Source organism: Rutilus rutilus (genome assembly GCF_951802725.1).
Source record: "Rutilus rutilus genome assembly, chromosome: 2".
In the NCBI taxonomy this organism is placed as follows: domain Eukaryota; kingdom Metazoa; phylum Chordata; class Actinopteri; order Cypriniformes; family Leuciscidae; genus Rutilus; species Rutilus rutilus.
In genome coordinates this window covers 40,119,479-40,135,601 of record NC_140210.1, presented here as the reverse complement: position 1 = coordinate 40,135,601, position 16,123 = coordinate 40,119,479, and the positions used below count along the sequence as shown (strand labels likewise).

At 38.4% G+C, this 16,123-nt stretch overlaps 1 protein-coding gene across 3 annotated transcripts in view; it reads right to left on the bottom strand.

The window, feature by feature from the left end:
* Positions 1–16,123, bottom strand: part of pdcd11 (programmed cell death 11) — a 29,380-nt gene that overhangs the window by 5,407 nt on the left and 7,850 nt on the right. For all 3 annotated transcript variants that reach the window (XM_084402207.1, XM_084402208.1, XM_084402209.1), the window contains exons 14-31: positions 15,903–16,028; positions 15,612–15,809; positions 14,653–14,823; positions 11,984–12,197; positions 11,722–11,874; positions 10,334–10,446; positions 9,767–10,245; positions 8,677–8,739; positions 8,456–8,534; positions 8,281–8,370; positions 7,346–7,454; positions 6,977–7,154; positions 6,810–6,869; positions 4,875–4,994; positions 4,667–4,789; positions 4,348–4,516; positions 4,052–4,264; positions 3,808–3,951 (exon numbers count right to left, since the gene is read on the bottom strand). In XM_084402207.1, coding sequence (XP_084258333.1) covers positions 3,808–3,951; positions 4,052–4,264; positions 4,348–4,516; positions 4,667–4,789; positions 4,875–4,994; positions 6,810–6,869; positions 6,977–7,154; positions 7,346–7,454; positions 8,281–8,370; positions 8,456–8,534; positions 8,677–8,739; positions 9,767–10,245; positions 10,334–10,446; positions 11,722–11,874; positions 11,984–12,197; positions 14,653–14,823; positions 15,612–15,809; positions 15,903–16,028 — 2,802 coding nt within the window. The remainder of the gene's footprint in view (positions 1–3,807; positions 3,952–4,051; positions 4,265–4,347; positions 4,517–4,666; positions 4,790–4,874; positions 4,995–6,809; positions 6,870–6,976; positions 7,155–7,345; positions 7,455–8,280; positions 8,371–8,455; positions 8,535–8,676; positions 8,740–9,766; positions 10,246–10,333; positions 10,447–11,721; positions 11,875–11,983; positions 12,198–14,652; positions 14,824–15,611; positions 15,810–15,902; positions 16,029–16,123) is intronic.

Sequence of the window (16,123 nt, the reverse complement as noted above, 5' to 3'; positions counted from 1 at the left end):
ACTTTGCATTCGTTCGCACAACTTTTGCCTCTCGCTGAGAATCTTTGCATTCGTTCGCACAACTTTTGCATCTCGCTGAGAATCTTTGCATTCGTTCGCACAACTTTTGCGTCTCCTTGAGAAACTTTGCATTCGTTCGCACAACTTTTGCCTCTCCCTGAGAAACTTTGCATTCGTTCGCACAACTTTTGCATCTCGCTGAGAATCTTTGCATTCGTTCGCACAACTTTTGCGTCTCCCTGAGAAACTTTGCATTCGTTCGCACAACTTTTGCATCTCGCTGAGAATCTTTGCATTCGTTCGCACAACTTTTGCGTTTCCCTGAGAAACTTTGCATTCGTTCGCACAACTTTTGCATCTCGCTGAGAATCTTTGCATTCGTTCGCACAACTTTTGCGTTTCCCTGAGAAACTTCGCATTCGTTCGCACAACTTTTGCATCTCGCTGAGAATCTTTGCATTCGTTCGCACAACTTTTGCCTCTCCCTGAGAAACTTTGCATTCGTTCGCACAACTTTTGCATCTCGCTGAGAATCTTTGCATTCGTTCGCACAACTTTTGCGTTTCCCTGAGAAACTTCGCATTCGTTCGCACAACTTTTGCGTCTCCTTGAGAAACTTAGCATTCGTTCGCACAACTTTTGCCTCTCCCTGAGAAACTTCGCATTCGTTCGCACAACTTTTGCCTCTCCCTGAGAAACTTTGCATTCGTTCGCACAACTTTTGCATCTCGCTGAGAATCTTTGCATTCGTTCGCACAACTTTTGCGTCTCCTTGAGAAACTTTGCATTCGTTCGCACAACTTTTGCCTCTCCCTGAGAAACTTTGCATTCGTTCGCACAACTTTTGCATCTCGCTGAGAATCTTTGCATTCGTTCGCACAACTTTTGCGTCTCCTTGAGAAACTTAGCATTCGTTCGCACAACTTTTGCCTCTCCCTGAGAAACTTCGCATTCGTTCGCACAACTTTTGCCTCTCCCTGAGAAACTTTGCATTCGTTCGCACAACTTTTGCATCTCGCTGAGAATCTTTGCATTCGTTCGCACAACTTTTGCATCTCGCTGAGAATCTTTGCATTCGTTCGCACAACTTTTGCGTCTCCTTGAGAAACTTTGCATTCGTTCGCACAACTTTTGCCTCTCCCTGAGAAACTTTGCATTCGTTCGCACAACTTTTGCATCTCGCTGAGAATCTTTGCATTCGTTCGCACAACTTTTGCGTCTCCTTGAGAAACTTCGCATTCGTTCGCACAACTTTTGCCTCTCCCTGAGAAACTTTGCATTCGTTCGCACAACTTTTGCATCTCGCTGAGAATCTTCGCATTCGTTCGCACAACTTTTGCGTCTCCTTGAGAAACTTAGCATTCGTTCGCACAACTTTTGCCTCTCCCTGAGAAACTTTGCATTCGTTCGCACAACTTTTGCATCTCGCTGAGAATCTTCGCATTCGTTCGCACAACTTTTGCGTCTCCTTGAGAAACTTAGCATTCGTTCGCACAACTTTTGCCTCTCCCTGAGAAACTTCGCATTCGTTCGCACAACTTTTGCCTCTCCCTGAGAAACTTTGCATTCGTTCGCACAACTTTTGCGTCTCCCTGAGAAACTTTGCATTCGTTCGCACAACTTTTGCCTCTCCCTGAGAAACTTCGCATTCGTTCGCACAACTTTTGCGTCTCCTTGAGAAACTTAGCATTCGTTCGCACAACTTTTGCGTCTCCCTGAGAAACTTCGCATTCGTTCGCACAACTTTTGCGTCTCCTTGAGAAACTTAGCATTCGTTCGCACAACTTTTGCGTTTCCCTGAGAAACTTCGCATTCGTTTGCACAACTTTTGCGTTTCCCTGAGAAACTTTGCATTCGTTCGCACACCTTTTGCCTCTCCCTGAGAAACTTCGCATTCGTTCACACAACTTTTGCGTCTCCCTGAGAAACTTCGCATTCGTTCGCACAACTTTTGCATCTCCTTGAGAAACTTAGCATTCGTTCGCACAACTTTTGCGTCTCCCTGAGAAACTTCGCATTCGTTCGCACAACTTTTGCGTCTCCTTGAGAAACTTTGCATTCGTTCGCACACCTTTTGCGTCTCCCTGAGAAACTTCGCATTCGTTCGCACAACTTTTGCGTTTCCCTGAGAATCTTTGCATTCGTTCGCACACCTTTTGCCTCTCCCTGAGAAACTTCGCATTCGTTCGCACAACTTTTGCGTTTCCCTGAGAAACTTCGCATTCGTTCGCACAACTTTTGCGTTTCCCTGAGAAACTTTGCATTCGTTCGCACACCTTTTGCCTCTCCCTGAGAAACTTCGCATTCGTTCGCACAACTTTTGCGTCTCCTTGAGAAACTTAGCATTCGTTCGCACAACTTTTGCCTCTCCCTGAGAAACTTCGCATTCGTTCGCACAACTTTTGCCTCTCCCTGAGAAACTTTGCATTCGTTCGCACAACTTTTGCATCTCGCTGAGAATCTTTGCATTCGTTCGCACAACTTTTGCGTCTCCTTGAGAAACTTTGCATTCGTTCGCACAACTTTTGCCTCTCCCTGAGAAACTTTGCATTCGTTCGCACAACTTTTGCATCTCGCTGAGAATCTTTGCATTCGTTCGCACAACTTTTGCGTCTCCCTGAGAAACTTTGCATTCGTTCGCACAACTTTTGCCTCTCGCTGAGAATCTTTGCATTCGTTCGCACAACTTTTGCATCTCGCTGAGAATCTTTGCATTCGTTCGCACAACTTTTGCGTCTCCTTGAGAAACTTTGCATTCGTTCGCACAACTTTTGCCTCTCCCTGAGAAACTTTGCATTCGTTCGCACAACTTTTGCATCTCGCTGAGAATCTTTGCATTCGTTCGCACAACTTTTGCGTCTCCCTGAGAAACTTTGCATTCGTTCGCACAACTTTTGCATCTCGCTGAGAATCTTTGCATTCGTTCGCACAACTTTTGCGTTTCCCTGAGAAACTTTGCATTCGTTCGCACAACTTTTGCATCTCGCTGAGAATCTTTGCATTCGTTCGCACAACTTTTGCGTTTCCCTGAGAAACTTCGCATTCGTTCGCACAACTTTTGCGTCTCCTTGAGAAACTTAGCATTCGTTCGCACAACTTTTGCCTCTCCCTGAGAAACTTCGCATTCGTTCGCACAACTTTTGCCTCTCCCTGAGAAACTTTGCATTCGTTCGCACAACTTTTGCATCTCGCTGAGAATCTTTGCATTCGTTCGCACAACTTTTGCCTCTCCTTGAGAAACTTTGCATTCGTTCGCACAACTTTTGCCTCTCCCTGAGAAACTTTGCATTCGTTCGCACAACTTTTGCATCTCGCTGAGAATCTTTGCATTCGTTCGCACAACTTTTGCGTCTCCTTGAGAAACTTAGCATTCGTTCGCACAACTTTTGCCTCTCCCTGAGAAACTTCGCATTCGTTCGCACAACTTTTGCGTCTCCCTGAGAAACTTTGCATTTGTTTACAAAAGTTCTGCATTCCACCTTGAAAATTTGCGTTCGTTGGTAAATTTGAGTCCCCCTAAGAAGCTTTGCGTTTATTTTCAAGACTTTTGCGTTCCCCCGGGAAACGTGGTGTTCAGTTCCAAAATGTTCCTGTTCTCCCAAGAAACTTTTGTGATGGGAAACAATAAAGGGTGAAAGTAAAAACTATATTTCAGTGCGAACACAAAGTTTCTCAGTGAACGCAATCGCTTTGAAATGGGATTCTTTCCTTCCATTTCATATTTTTGTACATCACCATGTCCCTTTGGCGGCTCAGTACAATAGTCTACATGGGAGAAATTTAGTTTTGATGCATGTGTGAGTTCACCTTGCTCGTGACTTCCTGCTCATCCTCACTGGATTCATGGGTGTCGTCTACTGTGGCAAAAGGTGTTAAAGAGCCCAGCGTTGATTCCCATGGAAAGCCACATCTCACCTGCAGCCGTTTTGGTTCTGTTTCCTCGTGTTTAACCTAAACATTCAGACAACAGTTGTGTTACATATCAGAGAGGAAGTTGTACACCTATATCTCGAAATATTCAATCATATTGTTCTGAAAAGAGATGAGTCACCTTTACTTGGCCACACTTTTTATCCAATGTAGTTTCTTCCTTCTCTCTGAAAAACACATCTACACCACTGTCACTGTCCTCGGTTTTGGTTTTCTTTTTCTTCTTCTTCTTCTCGTTTAAGGTTTTCTTCTCTTCCGTGCGTTCTCCGTTCACTGGGCATTCTTCATCTTTTTTCCTTTTTATCTTCTGTCCAACTGTCTCATCGTCTTGTTGCTACAGGGATAAAACACAGGGTCAAATTCATCCTCTTTAAAACTAACAGTCAAACACACACACACACACACACACACTCTTACTTGGCTCTCAGAAAGAGCTCGTTTCCTCGTGGCAACTTTTTCGTCATATTTCACTTTCTTCTCTCCCTTCAGACGTAGTTTTAGATCAAGGGATTTTGGAAGTAGATCTGGTTTCCCAGTGTCCTTCGACAGGAGCGACAGGTTCACGTGGCTGTTCTCTGCGTTCACACTGAAATTTAAATTCATTTATATGAAAAAAAAAAAAAAATGAATCACAAATAACTAGGTTATTTTTAAATTGTTGGTCTGTGCATTCCAATATTTTTCAGTGAAATGAAAGGCTAGGTTAGGACTTCACGTGAAGTTAGAGAAACATTACCTGAGAACCTTGGCCGTCACCAGTGCATTCAGGGCAATGTATTCGGAAACAGATTTTGGGTCGTTCATGAAGTATTTTGTAGCGTGTTGGAACTGAACTCTTCCTGTGATGGCCCTTGATAACCTTTCATAAAAGAAAAATAATTTTAATTTAACTCAGGACACTAGAATGGCTTCATTAAAAATATGTGCATCAAAAGATGCTATACCTCACAAATATGCCTTTATCGTTAATAGACGTCACATATCCTCGGATAATCTGGTCCTCTTTTACATCGGAAACTGACTCAATGTCTGGGTCTGTAATATCTTGCTGGTCCTTATGAAATCTGCAGAAAGGAAAGAATCAATTAATTAAAATAATAAAAATGAATTTTAAAAAAAGTTTTGGGCACAATACATGAGACAAACCTAAACTTTAACTCCTTTTCATACTGAAATGGCACAACCCCAACCTGAAGTCAGCTAAAGAATTCTTTATAATGCTTCTTTGTAATGACAACAAATGGAAATGGTTTGTCAGATGTCTACATGAGAGCAAAATGTTTTGATGAATTATTTAATAGTTTCAAATGACTAGCAAGATTAGTGGCCAAAAAAATACAACCCAAAAGAAAAAAAGGATTGCCATAATTTGCACAATTCTGCACATGTACGCCCTACGCCGGATGTTCTCGCTATTCTGAGAAGAAAGCAACAGATGATATGGGTGAAAGACTGACGCAGACCACCCATTTAATACGTTAGGCTACACATGATGCTGCTGCTGGTTTCTCAGGATAGACGCAGCACAAATCACAGCTGTGTCCTTCTAAAATGTTTACTTGTAACTTTCAATGTAGTGACTACTGTTGGAAAACACAATACAGGACGAAACGTGGTTTTTAATTTCTAAATGGCCACATGCATAATTACAACATAAAAGGGAAAAATAATAATATATACAATTAAAAAATAAACGAGGTACGAGTTTGAAGAATAAATAAAAAATAACCAGATTAGGAATAACTTACTCACTCTCAAGCCATCCTAGGTATGCATGACTTTCTTCTTTCAGTCAAACTCACAGTTTTAAGTTATATTAAAAAATATCCTGGCTCTTCCCAGCTTTTTAATGGGAGTGAATGATACCTTAGATTTTGAAGCCCAAAAAAGCGCATCCATCCATCAAAAAAGTAATCCATTCGACTCCAGGGGGTTAATAAAGGCCTTCTGAAGCGAAGCAATGTGTTTTTTAAAGAAAAATATCCATATTTATAACTTTATAAACTATAATCACTGGCTTCCGGTAATGGCTGTATGCGAGTCTAGTTTCGGTGAAAGAGTGACCTCTGACCCAACGCATGACGTAGGATGTAGGAGTAGCTTAAGCTTAGATGAGAACAGACTACCCTCATCGTTCAAACAAATATAGGGCTGGGCAACAAACTCAAGCTCCTCCCACATTTTTGTTTTAAAATTCTCGTTTTAGACTTCTAATTTGTGACCGGTGTTTTGTTTTGCTCCATCCTCTGCGCTTCCATGTTCGTCAATACGTCGGGTCAGAGGTCACTCTTCCCGCCGGAACTAGACTTGCTTGCGGCTGTTATCGGAAGCCAGAGATTATAGTTCATAAAGTTATAAATATGGATACTTTTCTTACAAACACACATCACTTCAGAAGGCCTTTATTAACCCCCTGGAGCCGTATGGATTACTTTTATGATGGATGGATGTGCTTTTTTGGGCTTCAAAAAAATGGTCCCATTCACTCCCATTATAAAGCAGGGAAGAGCCAGGATATTGTTTTATAAAACTCTGACTGTGTTTGACTGAATAAAGAAAGTCATATGCACCTAGGCTTGAGTGTAAGTCATTTCTGGTGAACTAACCCTTTAAATACACAACTGTAATAATTACTGAAGTACAAATTGGTACAAATCATTTTATTTGTATTTATTGTCTGAGATACCGTCCTCTTGTAAGGAAAGTTTTAGCTATTGATTATCAATAAAAATAAATACATGTCAAATAAAAATAAAACAAAATAAAAATAGATAAACAAATGTAATGGCTGAAAAGGTCCTCATGTTTCCAAAGTGTAAAGTGATTGCAGATCTTCAACCAGTTTGTTCTCATTTGTTAAGTGACACTTGATAATATACCTGGAGGGGCGTAATGAAACGCTGAAGTTCCTCTCTTTAACCTCCTCAATAATATAGCACCTGGAAAAAAGGACATGCACACATTAACAAACTTTACATTTTAGAGCTTCCTTGTAGGAAAAATCCCATCATAAACAATTCCAGCTAGGTCATGACTCATGACTCACCGGACTAGTTGGCCCTGTTTGTAGGGCTCCAGTGGGTTGTCTGCATATGCATCAGAGAGATCCGTTACCGAAGCAAAACCCCAATTCTCAAATGGGAGATGAAGCGACAATCCCTGGTGAGGCTCAACTTTCCGAACCGTCGCCATAGTGACCAACCCTTGCTCCAGCTTGTACATCCCTACAGCAACAGCACACAACAGGAAATGCTAAAGAGACTCGAGGGACGACTGCAACGTGCGTCATGATGGCAGAAGTGCAACATCAAGTATAACGTGATTCAGCGTTTGTTATAACAAGGAGAAAATATGAGCTAGGAAATCTCCTCTGACAGAGTGTAGCTATGACTCCAGATAAAACTACAAGTATTACCTGTGAGTGACAGAGAAAGCCGTAGTTGAGTCCTGTTGAAACTAACACCAACAACCTTTGCAGAAACAGTCTGTCCTGGTTTAAACAGCTTCTTTGGTTGACTAGCTTGCTGTGGCAAAACAAATGTGAAAGTTATAGCTTGTTTGTTACCACATTCATTTAAAGAGGACCTATTATGCTCTTTGTTCATAAACACTACTTTTCATATATTTGACATTGTTGCAGCACCTCTCTTCCCAGTCTGTCAGTAACACTCTGTTTAGTTCCAGTCTATGAAGCCCCTTCTTCTGAAAAGCACACTGTGCTCTGATTGGTCGGCTGGACCAGTGTGTTGTGATTGGTCAACCGCTTCCAGCGTGTTTGGGAAATGTCACGCTACTTACCATAACCGCGAGTTTCAACACACTATAACTCAACTCAACCAGGCCTTGCTTTTTTTTTTTTTTGCATATGCCTTTGGCGGGAATTATTTAAATGAGGAATATTTGTTGTGTTTGTTCCCGGAAGTAAACTCAAGACTACAATCGGGGCGTTTCAGGGAGTTCAGAAACAGTGTTACTGATATAGAGATTAACTCCCTCTGGAGTGACTTTGTGCTTTGTAACTTTGCAGACCTTTTTCATTCTCAAACAGAAACATTACACCCTAAAGAAAGTTGAAAATGTAAAAAAATAAATAATAGGTCCTCTTTCTATGCAGTTAATCAGCGCATAATGCATTAAAAATGACTTTTACGAGTAAACTAATAAAGTAAAATTTTATATCATAATTTACCATTAAATTAACTTTCTCAAGAAATTAAAATGTTCTCGTTTATGTAATTTATTGCCAAATACAAATGAAATACTTTTTGTAAGAGCAACGCAATCTTGCAACACGTTGCTTTTAAAATACTCAATTTAACAAGCAAGAAAAACAAATTGGTAGAGTCTCACCCCAGGTTTTTTAATCATGGCTAAGAGCTCAACGGTTCCAGTGAGGTTGGGCTTCACTTCAACTTCCAAGTTTTTTTTTGTTACATTGTACTGAAAAAAAAAGGGCAAAAAATTACTTCAACAGTTCATGCAGTTTTTAAATTATATTTGCTGTTCTTTAGATTTCAAAAGTTACCGTTGACGGGAAGCATAAGACTTCATCTCCAGGTGTGAAGTTTGTCTCAACTGACTGCTTGTCACCAGCTTTCAGTGTTCTGAAATAGAAAGAGTAAGAGTCTGCAGTACCGCAAAACAGCGAATATAAAACTCACACAGACAGCAAATGTTTGTTGCAACTGTTCCCATAGGCTGCTCTCTCACATATATTAATGTATGGAGAGCTGTAGCAACGTATACCTGGGCAGAAGACTGAGTTCAGGTATGGAAACAGCATAGTCGGGGTGAGAGATTGGCAGGAAACTGTTGAAAGAGAATATTTCATGAGAATAATCAACTAAAATCAATGCTTTGCCAAAAAAAAAAAAAAATGTCATGCTACCCAAATATCAAGTAAAACAATGTCAAAAGTCCATAAAAGCTGACATTATCACTATAGCACCAATGAAAAGTATTGTTTTATGCATTGATGTTTTTGACACTTTTCTCATTTTGACATTGGGATTTTTTTTTTTTTTATATAAATTGAACACTCGTCAAGCATCAAAGAGAGTAAAAAGTGCCTTTGGCAAGTAAATAAAACTCAAGTCTGAACTGCAACATTAAAAAGTGATTTAAATCAAATTATAAGAATGATAATTATTTTTCTTCCCACCAAAACTTTGTTGCAACATGTGGCATATTCCTCACATTGAGCAACAAAAATTAAACAAACTATGAAAAAAAATGATACAATACAAAATGTTAGGAGTCTTTTGAAAATATGCTAATATAAAAAGTCAAATAAACCCATTGTGCCATAAAACAGCAAAATAAAATAAGATACAACATTAAAGCATTTAAAAATAAATGAAATACAAAAAAAGTAATTAAAAATAAATGTAATTACTTTTTTAAAACGAATTACCCAATTTAAAACTATTTTATAAAATAAACCCAAATCAAATCATTTAAATAAAATAAAAATAATAATATTTTTTTTTATAAAAATAATAATAATAATAATAATAATTAAATAAAACATTTTTTTTAATTTTTTAAAATTTAATTAAAAAAAATAAAAATTAATTATTAAAAATTAAAAAATATATATTAATTAATTAATTAAATAAATAATAATAAATATTGTTTTATATCATTGGACAGAATGTGAAAAAACATTTTTTTAAATAAATACAGATTTTCTTTATCCAAATAGAAAAACGTAGGAAATACCGAGATATATCGCCATTTAACCAAAAAATACAGAGATATGATTTTTTGGGCCATATCGCCCAGCCCTACTACCAACATTGTAACAACACAAAAAAAGTAACTCTGCTGTATTTACTTGTGACCACGAACTGTGTGCCCTCCGATCACTCTGGCTTCGACCTCAGTGCCGACCTTCAGGGATGATGTTGGGAAGCTGCCAACCGCAGGAGACTCCTCTATCTCAGACACATGGATCCTTCCTATGGTCCCCGACGGCAGCGTCACCAGCACGTGCATGGGCTTCACCTTCTTTACTGTGACCGTCATCACTTCCCCAAGAATGAGGTCCCGGGATGGACCTTGGCTCTTGGATTTGGGCTGCTTGTGTTTGGTATCAGGGTGCTGGAACGCTACAAGAGGAAGTCCTCCTAATTCCTCGCTGCTCGGGTCCTCCACGGTCACATTCAGATGGGAACCAACTGAAAACTTATTTGAACCATTTAAGTGAGTCTGAAGGAGAATGATGGTCAGGTGGCCAGTGTCACCCAATGAGACGACAGCAAAGTCTTTATCGGTGTACTGGATTGTTGCAGCGAGTTTGGAGTCCTTTGTCAACTGAAGAAAAACACAAAGGATCAACTTTAACAGACTTTCCTGAACAAGTCGGATGCTGTGGATTTTCAGAGCTGCAAGTAGTGCTTACCTTCTTCTTGTTCGTGATCAACTTTGGAAGCAGCGACACATGGACCTCAGACTTTAAAGGGTCAACATGAAGAATCACTGTGCTGAATTTGCAGCCCGGAGTCACATTCACGCCTGAAACATTCACACAAATCTAGTTAGGCGAGAACCAGCATGTTATCCATCCATGTAAAGATCTGCACATGTACATACAACCACTTTTTGAAGTTTTAAAGGCAGTTTATATGCTTTTTCAGTCCAGACATGTAGACAGTCCAATATGAGCATCACTTAAACAGGAATCGGTGACATTTGGAACCAAACCGTTCAAGACATTCAGTTCTAATGGAAGTTCATGAACATTTCTATTCTTCCGCTGATGCTGAACAGTGTTGTTCTTGTAAACTAAAATGATTAAAATGTCTCAGTTTTATTGAAAAAAAAAACTGAAATAACATAATAAAAATATTAAATAAAAAACTTAAACGAAAATTATAAATGTTCCCCAACGCAACTAAGTGAAATTACTTTGTGTACTAAAATAACTAAAATAATTGAAAGCTAAATAAAAATATTTTTATTATGCAAAAAAGCACAAAATTACTACAACTAAAAGAAAAAGAAAAACTATAAATATAAAAAAGAAAAGACAATTAAAAATATTAATAAAGACTATAATACTATATAAATAATACTAATATGACACTTAAACACTGCAGATACACTCCGACAGTTTTTTAGTCTGATTGAAAAAAATCTCTACAAAAACAATAACTCAAAAGTTCAAAAGTTCCCAGTTTGAATTAGGGGCGGGCGATATGGAAAAAATATCATATCGCTGCATTTTTCAGGAAAATATTTTTATTTTATTTTATTGTGATTTTTTTCATGTTGGTTTTGCTATTTTGCAAGTGACTGAACAGTAAAAATGTAGCCTTACAAGTTAACAAAGTACAAAAGTAAAACAATGGCAGACCAAAAGTAGGGGTGGGAGTTTTATCTTTGCTATTAAAAATAAGACCCTAGCATAGTCTAGTACTCGCGCGCCGTTTGACACTTTTAGTGTGCACGCGAATAAATTGTTTAACAGGCAAGACTTTAAAAAGCATGCAAATAATAAACTTCCGTGATTGTAAAGAACTGCAAGTTAACGTGATGTTCTAAAGCAGATCGTGGAGACACTTTAATCACTCATGATCAAAGATCGTAATATCGTACACCCCTAGTTTGAAGGGCTCAATCACTGAATTGGTGGCTGCAGTTCTTGACTTGCTGAATCAAGTCATGTCAACTTGAAATAGACAGAGTACTGTTATTGAGTTGTGTAGTAAAAGTTACAAACTAGTTACATTTGGAGTGCAGTTTTGTTATTTTAAACAGAACCTTATTTAAAAGAAAGGCGGTCCTCACCTTCTGTGTGGAACTTTGAGGCCAACACAGTGGCTTCACTGAGCCGATCTGAGGTCACTATGACCGAGCCGTCCTCTCTGGTATCTCCCACCGTCACCTTGATTTTATCTCCGAGCGACACAGCAGAGAGCTGTTGTAGGACGTCAGACTCCCCTGGAGACAGACAGAGAGTTGGATAACTTGATTAAAAACACTAAAAAAGAGCAGAAAGCAGAAGTCAGACAACCTATTGTTTGTTGTTCATCAGAGCCTACACTCGTACCTCTGCCAGAAACCATCTCAAAGATGGACTTCCTTTCCTTCAGACCCTGGATCAGTCTGGCGTGGGCACCTTGCTCCAAGAGACTCAGTTCTGACACCTTCAGGCTGACCAAAAACCTTTGCTTTTCTTCGTCCAGATGGGTCACTAGGGCAACAACCGACTGGCCAATATCAAAGACGCCTGATGTGTTTGTGATGAACTGGTCGGCCATAGCCTACAATGAGATTGAAACACAACATCATCACATCTGCACTAGGGATGTGTCAGACTAGTTGAGTAAACAACGCTGCTAATGCTAGTCGACAAAGGAAATACTAGTGGTTAAAAAATATTTTTGGTAACATTTTATTTTAAGGTGACGTAGAACTGGTTTAGTTATGAGGGACAATTCCGGTATGAAATTTTTACTTTTATACTTTTACACTTGAACACAACATCAGTGTTATAGTAATTTTTTTTAAAGTTTTTTTTTTTTTTTTTTATGTCTATATAGCTTTTTAAGTTTGTATATTTTTATTTTATTTCAGTTAACGTTAATTTTATTTTAAAGTCAGCTTTTAATGTTGTTTAAATGACTGTGGTGTTTTTAATATACTTTAGACAAACCATGTGCAAATTCATAAGTCAAAACCATTTGAAATCGCTGGTGTTTCTGACGTCACAAACGTCACGGACAAGACCATTAGCATCTCTCTCAAAAAAATGACCAAAGAGTTTCGATATTTTTCCTATTTAAAACTTGACTCTTCTGTAGTTACATCGTGTACTAAGACCGACGGAAAATGAAAAGTTGCGATTTTCTAGGCTGATATGGCTAGGAACAACGCCTGCTTCATATCATTACGCCTGCTGGACCCATGGTACAGCAGCAAAGTTTCTTGATTATTACGCAGGAATGAGAGTATAGTTCCTAACTACAGAAGAGTCAAGTTTTAAATAGGAAAAATAATCGAAACTCTTTGGTCATTTTTTTGAGAGAGATGCTAATGGTCCTGTCCGATTCAATGATCTATGCTAAGCTATGCTAAAAATGCTACCGCCAGACCCGGAGTTCAGCTGAATGGATTCGAAAACGGTAAAACTCAACTGTTTAACTCTGGGGGAGTTGTAAAATGAGCCTATTTCCCAAAAAAGTGGAGTATCCCTATAAGTAACGTTAAATGTATTTTTTATGCTTTTGGATTTAGTTTTAATTAACTATAATAGCCCTGAATAACATTTCCTATATAAATATCCTAACAAACAGAATACCCATAAATAATGTATAGTTGCCGGTACACGTCAAACTTTTCTCAGATTTTGATGCCTGTCATGCGTACAGATACTTTTCATACACGAGAAGCACATTAAAACACGGACATGGTAATGAACATTATAACCTTGACATGTACAGACTTATGTTAACGAACTTATTTGAGGAATTTTGTTTATAATACTGAGTTTGTACTTTGTGGTCCTGAAATGCCTACGGATTCAATTGGTTTGAATAAATGTGTCTAAATTGGCTAATGTTGACTAAAGCCCTATTCGGACGGGACTAGTTTAACATGTAGAGGTGGGGTCATGTAATTTTACCACAGGACGTCTGTAATAATAATGGCCAATTCTCATGGGATAAGATATCTCAGTAATTATCTCTATCTCTATTACGTTGTTTCCTGATATCAGCAACATACAACCCCACATGATTTCAGGAAGCAACGTAATAGAGATAATTACTGAGATATCTTATCCCGTGAGAATTGGCCATTATTATTACAGACGTCCTGTGGTAAAATTATGACCCCACCTCTCCATGTTAAACTATAAACATATAACCAATATTTATATAAAACTGTTAGGTCCTGAATTTATATATTAAATAAATTCAGATTGTATTATGTTGGTAATAGGCACATATCTAACGCTAAAAGAAGTTTCGTGCCTCTAAAAAGTGCTTTCAATCTTCTTTCTGATTTGAATGGTGTGTGGAAAACACTTGAGTTTTGCCACAGACTTATCCCAGCGTCTAGATCGCAACTGAATGCTTTTTCAAGCGCCTCCATACTTGGAAAAACCACGGAAAACTACTTTTAAACAGGAAATGACGGAATATTCACGTACATATTTACAGCGGGTCTATTCGCATGGGATTAGTATTACCTGAGGTAATTTTTCCGGACCTTTTTACTGAAGGTAAAAGTCGCCGTAATCTTAACTGACATTGTCCGTAACGATTACTGAGATGTCACATTCGGACGGGACTAAAATAACTGAGAAGCTCTGGTGATAATTACTTTACCCCACCTCTCCATGTTAAACTAGTCCCGTCCACATAGGGCTTAAGTGAAGTTTTCATTTACAATGATCATAATGTAAGGCAAGCAGAGATTCATAGACAAAGTATACCATTTCAAATGGACTGTTAAAGGGACAGTTCACCCAAAAAAGTTGTTCAGAGTCAATTAAAGTCAATGTTTGTTTACTGACATTCTTCAAAATATCATCTATTCTGTTCAGCATAAGAAAGAAATTCATACAGGTTTGGAACAACATGAGGGTGAGTAAATGACAGTATTTTTTGGTGAACTATCCCATTGGTTGATGTGTGCCACAACTAATGTCATTAACTTTTAAACAGTGTCATTTTCACACAAAATACTATCCAAACAACCAAAATGCAGACATACATCTTTAGGAGCGAGGCCGAAGAGTCCGTGCGGGAAATCGATAAAGACTCCATAAGGCATGATGTTCTTCACCCAGCCCAGCATCTGCATCCCCACCTGGAGCTCAGAGAACTTCTGCGGGATGTTGCCGTCCTCCAGACAGGCCTTCAGTAGGGGTTTCTTGGTGAGAGTCTGAACAGGACTCGGTTAAGAAGAACTGAACAAATTAAAGCTGCATGATTCTGGATAAACACGATTTCTTTGCTTAAAATATAAAGACCAAGATTCTCCCACGATTCTGAATAGAATAAATCAAACAACTAAACAAAATAATGTCATTTAGTAGAGATTGTGACAAAATGTTAATTGCTGCAACATATACATATATATATATATATATATATATATATATATATATATATATATATATATACACATATACATATATATATATACATAAAGTAATTAATTGTTTAAGAAACATCGGTTTGAATGAAGTATTCAATGACTCACTCATTAAGCCTTCTCTTGTTTCATTACTGGATTAATCAGCATTTTTGAATGAATCTTTTCAATGAATGAGTCACTGACATTTTTTTAACAGTCACTTGTCACCACCTAATGGTGTAATGGCATATTTGATACAAACTTTATTTCAAAAGGTAATTCACTGTATTTTGATCGCTACCGTAGACATCAGTGTTTATATCTGAACTATTAACTTTTATCTCAGTGCTTGTTTCATATCTATACATGACAACTACTCTCTCTGGTTCAGTGCCAACGCAGATTTTAATGTTTGCTGTGATCGTACTTGTCAATCTTTAACAGACACAGCCAAATCACTGTATTTAGAAAAAAGATCACGTGTTTGAATCAAGCAATCTTTTAACGATTAATCGTGCAGCTCGAATACAGATTTTTTTTGTTGCTAAAGGACTTATTTTTACTGACAGATGAGAATGGTTGTGTGAGGATACAATGCCCTTCTTCTTGTTCTTGCTGAGACACATTACATTAGAGATGGTGTCACCCTCCTCCAACGCCATCCACAGGGGAAAGCAGTTGGTCACATGATCAGAGAGATGCACCACGGGTATGAAAGCTGGAGCCTCTTCAGGAACAATGGAGACTTCCAGACCATCCAGGACTTTGCGGCAAACTCTTACATTGACTGCCTAAATAGGAATTGACATGGAGAGAAATATGTAGTGATGCGTTTTCCTGTGGTTTGCAAAGATAAGTATAAAAAGTTGTTTCGGTCAAATTACCTTTCCAACCACAAAGTCAAATTTCTCAGTCTGCTCCACCTTTATATCTCCCTCAGTAACGGCCTTGAAGGATAAACATAACTTCTTGTTTTCCGGGTCGCACCTCAAGACTTTGGCCTGAACAACCTGCAGAAAATAATTAAAAGAATCCCCCAAAGTGTTAATTAGTGTGAACTGCAGATGAAAACACTTCAAGAGACGCAGAAATGTGTGACTGGAAT